The 5,582-nt window shown below is 40.9% G+C and overlaps 1 protein-coding gene across 1 annotated transcript in view; it reads left to right on the top strand.

Moving 5' to 3' along the window:
- The first annotated feature begins 371 nt into the window (after window positions 1-371).
- Window positions 372-5,582, top strand: part of stk24 (serine/threonine kinase 24) — a 13,404-nt gene continuing 8,193 nt past the window's right edge. Inside the window, exons 1-2 of the mRNA XM_015378861.1 lie at window positions 372-1,133; window positions 2,659-2,889. Coding sequence (XP_015234347.1) covers window positions 1,092-1,133; window positions 2,659-2,889 — 273 coding nt within the window. The 5' untranslated portion in view covers window positions 372-1,091. The remainder of the gene's footprint in view (window positions 1,134-2,658; window positions 2,890-5,582) is intronic.

Here is a 5,582-nt window from a genome sequence, read left to right as displayed (position 1 = left end):
TTGAGATTAAAGTCAGAGTTTTGAGATTAAAGTCAGAGTTTTGAGATTAAAGTTAGAATTCTGACTGCTTTCTCATATTATACTGAAATAAAATTTAAAAATCAGTTAACTTTTAAACATTTTTGAGTGGCCCTAATCCTCTTCCTTAATGGAGTGTACAACTTTTGATAAAAAAAAAAATACTTAATACATAATTATCAGAGCTGCAGTATTATAGGATGTTCGTTTTATTTAGGATGATTGACTCTAAAGAGGAAGAAGAAGTAGGATGATTGACTTAGTCACTTTTGCAACTTTCCTGTAAAGCTGCAGGGATCTCAGCGCCTTGCATCAGCACCGAGTTTATCCAGCCGTCAGGATGTTGCTGCCGATCCGGATCCGGATCCGCCCAGCTCGGCGTCACGGCACCGACAAGATGGCCGAGATTACGGGTCGAAAGTGAGGGAGAAAACAAAAACATCTGTGATCTGTCCCCCCCACCACCACCCCCTGCATAAGAGGCCAGATTTCTAAGCGGTGCAGAGGGCTGAGATAAAGCGCTGGGAGCAGCCCGGCTCTTGTTTTTGCCGGATGCAAACACAGTGCGCTCCGCGGCGGCGCGCGCAGGGACCGTTTTATCGGATCTTCTGGGAGCTAACCTGCTAACCATGTCTGCTAGCTGACAGCATCGAGACGCTGTGCGATCACATAGTGACACTTGGACTGCTCCGATATAAATAGCCTTTTCTCCTAAATAAACTATAGCGGATACGGCTGACTACTGCGGCTCAACTTTCCGAAGTCATAAATTGGATTTAACGCTTAGCTAGTTGGTTAGCATGCTAATATTGCGGATTTCTTGTTTGCAGCTAGCATCAGCGTTAGTAGACGTTAGTTAGCTGTGTTTTCCTCCCTTGCTTAGGGCTGTTTTGTTCATGTAAATATATAAAGAGTGTTTTTAAGGACGGGTCGCTGTTTAAAAGCAGCGGAAACTTCTCTTTAGATTTGGATTGCCAGGAATCCTACTGGATTAATAGCTTTGAAAGCACCACAGCCGGGGCGATCTAAGCCCCTTCGTTCCTGGACGAGGAGCAAACCCGATCTTCTTCATTATGGCGCATTCTCCCGTTCAGGGTAACCTGCCGGGGATGCAGGTAAGCTCAATGTCCATTGAACTTTTTTCCCCAACTTATTCGCTATAAGAACAAACTGTTCAGTGAGTCCATGTAGGGTTAATAACGCTGTGCACCTAAACAGCTTAGTGAGATGGAGCATTCAAGGACATAAGCACAGCTCGGAAATTCCCATGAGAAACTAAAGTGTTTTTTTTCTTCTAAAAATGACACGAAAATGTAACTTCTGAGGCATATTTAGGGAGTTATGTTGCAAAACTTTACAGAAGAAATCTAATTTATTCACATGTCTTGGGATTACATGTGATAGATCAGGGTTAGGAAATCCTGTCCTAAAGAACCTGAATATTAAAGATATTTCACTGACCAAATACACCTCAGCGAAATGGTTTATCAGCTGGTTTCTGCAGAACCTGATGGCAGATTGGGGAAATGATTCAGCCATGTAAATCACCCTTATTGAAAAAGGAACCATCCTGGTTTTTAAGAGCTTAGGTTAAGCCACCATTATAGATCCAGAATTGTAATGACAATTTGCAAACAAAACATTTGTTACTGCAGAAGGTCAGTAGAGTTTAATTGTAAAGAGAAGACAAAAAAAGTATAACTCTGTTTGCCATTTAATCTAAGTAGGAATTAGGCTGCTAAGTGAAGAAATTATTCAGAAAAACACATTAAATGGGATCAAAACTGATAGTTGCAGATAAATTAAAAGGCTTGGGGTGTAAAAACATGCTGAACATGTTTTAAGCATCTTCAAATCATCTGCAAATGCAAAGAGTGGAATAAACCTACCAAAATACGGCCAAATAAATAGCCACAGTTTATAAGCGTATTATGTGATTGGACATTTTGATTTTGGAAATGTTTGTATGCAACTGATGCATTTATGTAAAAAGAAAAAAGAAGGGAATTATGGGTCTATCCTTTTCAAAAGTCTCCAGTGTTAATTTTAGCTGCCTTCAATTGGCTTTAATGAGTTTTCTCTGCTTGAAAGAGGTCATAAAAGGAAGTTTTTAGTTGCCGCAGACGCTTGTGTTTTCCACATAACAGCCTCTGGAGAGTTAAGTCATTTTAGTTCACTTCCTGTGGAACTCAATTGGTTTTTTTCCTCCATTTCACACAATATTGTTCATACTACAGAAAAATAGCCCATATAACACTGGGCGGATATTTATACTGTTCTTTGAAGGCAAAGTTACAGTTTTTAGCTATTTATTTATTGATTAAACTACTAAAGGATGTGTCAGGGATTAAAGGGAGAAACATGGGAACTCTTAGCAGCTGTTTTAATTTTATTACTTTTATTTTGAACCTGCATGTTATCCAATCATTACTCTTCCCCCACTTACTCTCCTCTGTTTTTCTCTTCACATAAAACTTAAGAGTTGCAATGAGTGAATTAATGCATCCTGTAAGAATGCCACCCGACCGGCTGTTTTGGATTCACTCCCGACTTTTCTTTCATTCTGTTTATTATGATTTCTTTGAAACCCACCTTCCCTTCCCCTTGCTTTGTCCGCGCCCGCTCCCCCTTAACAATCAGAACGTCAGAGTGGACCCAGAGGAGCTGTTTACCAAGCTGGAGCGCATTGGGAAGGGTTCCTTTGGCGAGGTGTTCAAAGGCATCGACAATCGTACGCAGAAGGTGGTGGCCATTAAGATCATAGACCTGGAGGAAGCAGAGGATGAGATAGAAGACATTCAGCAGGAGATCACGGTGCTGAGCCAGTGCGACAGCCCTTTTGTTACCAAGTATTACGGCTCATACCTGAAGGTAAACGCCCAATCATTGTGTTTTATTCTGATTTTATGTAATAAATGTATATATAAAATTATATATTTGCAAAGGGAAAGGAGCAATCTGAATAGTGTGGCATTCAGCCCGCTTTTCCACATAAATCTGAATGATTTACATTTACAAGTTTGTGTAAAACCTTAAGGAACCTGACAGCTTCAGCAAAGCAGTCTGGGGTGCACTGATTGCAGTTTTCTGGCCGATCACCAAACCTTTAAAAGTCTGACATGTCGCTTCTTATTTTGACTAATAGTTCTGTTCTCTTTAAAGGACACTATCAATTATATCACAAATAACTTAATTTATAATACATTGAATACCCACAAAACAATACAAACTGGTTTTAACTTCATGGGATAATGATCTGAAATAGAAATGAAAAGTTTCGAGCTTTGCAGAGGCTAAGATTGGTGGATAAAACTGGTTTTACATCTAACCTTAGAGATGCACAGATCTAGTTTCCGTTCCGATACCTGGGCGGAGCCTGTCGGTCGATACCAATACTACAGTTTAATGATCGAGCCGTATACCTTGCATGAGAGTGACGGTGTTAGGCCTAGACATTTTTTAAAGGGGTACCAAATTAGGGGGAGTTTAGGGAGTGGCGGTCTGGTGGTTAGGGCGTTGCGCTTGGAATCCAGAGGTTTCTGAATTCAAGCCCCACATCCACAGAATGCCACTCTGGGTCCCTGAGCAAGACCCTCAACCCCCCCACACTGCTCCCCGGACGCCACACAATGGCAGCCCACTGCTACCCAAGGGGATGGGTGAAAGGCAGAGAGTTCATTTCGTTGCTCTTTGCTTGTGACAGTGTGATGACAATAAAAAAGCTGGAAAAGAAAAACATTATCAGAGATATAAATACTCACTGGCTGCTGTGCATGCTCTCCATGATCAGCGCTGCAAACATATTATCAAAGGGACTAGAAATATATCATTTAAAAAAAGACTAATCAGAAGAATGCCCAGCTCAGCAAATTATTATCAGTTGATATCCGATCCGGGACTTTGATCACTGAATCTCTGCTCGCCGTCCAACTATATAGTGATTACGTCACCTTAGATGAGTGTCAGAACGTCTAGTGCAGCGGCGTCAGCTGACTCAATACAGCACAAAAAATAATTTTTTGTGTAATTATTTTAAAAAAGCATGGGCACAGATAATCAATTCAAGCACGCAAGCAAATATTTTATAGCACTTATTATTATAAAGCGTCATAAATTAATTGTACAATCAGATTGTTATTTTGTGCATTATTAAATATCTACCTGAACCAAACTGAATTAAATTAGCACACTTGTGAAATTAACTGTATAGCTCTAATCCACTAGTGATGAAGGCACAATTTAACTTCATTAAATATCTGTCAGCAAACATGAACTTCAAAACTGAAAACTTGGAATGTGCAACTGTAAAAGGAAAAACAAAAAAAAAACCTCTACATACATACATGTCTGTGTTTATCATTTCTATTTGGACCCATCCTATGATGGTGTGATGCTGATGATCCTATAATGTGGCCAGATAGATGGGAGAGCTGGATGTTAATTTTTTTTAACAGTAAACGGTAGCGTCTCTGCTTCATTTTTGAGAAGCTGTCAATCAATTGTGACTGGCTTAATTTTGAGTGTTCTCCTCTCTTAACTCCGCTGTGAAAGCAGAAAATTAATTAATTAAGAAATCAGCGCCCCAGGAATATCCAGGCACCGCAGATCCACAACTGGGCATGTTCCCCTGTGAAAAAGGTCTGCGGACGCCGATGGTCTAGTGCAGGGGTGTCAAATTGGTTCCAGAAAGGGCCGTGTGGCTGCAGGTTTTCTTTCCAACCAAACAATAGCACACCAGACTCAAGTCATCTCATCAAGTGAGTCCAATCTGAACATGATGCCTTGATGAGATGAATGTCTGGTGTGCGAGTGTTTGGTTGGAAAGAAAACCTGCAGCCACACGGCCCTTTCTGGAACCAGTTTGACACCCCTGGTTTGTGGATGAAAAAGCTGTGGACTCGATATTTCCCACAATGCCCCTTGAATAGTAGTGATCATCCTTGGTCACTAGAGAAGCAAATATATCCAGGAATGCTTTGCCAGTTTATTTCTATAGCGCCAATTCACAACATGTCATCTCAAGGCACTTTACAGTTCACCAGATCATACAGTCAATTTAATTCAAAGTTTTCTATCTAAGGAAAACCAGTTGATTGCATCGACTCATTGACTCTAATGTAATGCCTCACACTAAGTATGCTTAGTGCTCTTCCTGCAAGGCATCATGGGATTTGTTGTCACTGCGGCCTGCTGTAGTCAGAGGCTGTCGCTACCCAACAGCGGCGACTAATAACAAAGATGGCGAGGAACTGTGCAGGGAGGCGGAGTTACATGGCCAACGCAGAGTAAAAAGTAGTGATCATCTGTCCGAACGTACAGTTAACTGAGTTCACTATATAGTCCCCGCTCTATATAGGGATTTAGGGGTTAGAGCGGACATTCGAAAACAGCCACATTTAAGTAAATCAGGACCCATTGGTCAGTCTCTGCACCCCTAATATACAGCCTCGCTTTTAGCTCGTATAGCAACATCTAAATGTGCAGAAGAGATTTTCTTTTCTAAGCCAGTTTTCTTCCTACGATTTATCCCACATTTAAAAAAAGGATTGGCCTCAGATGATTTT

Source organism: Cyprinodon variegatus, unplaced genomic scaffold (genome assembly GCF_000732505.1).
Source record: "Cyprinodon variegatus isolate N-32 unplaced genomic scaffold, C_variegatus-1.0 Scaffold9, whole genome shotgun sequence".
NCBI lineage: Eukaryota > Metazoa > Chordata > Actinopteri > Cyprinodontiformes > Cyprinodontidae > Cyprinodon > Cyprinodon variegatus.
The sequence above is the reverse complement of the archived record's forward strand: the minus strand, read 5'-3'. Positions and strand labels throughout refer to the sequence as shown.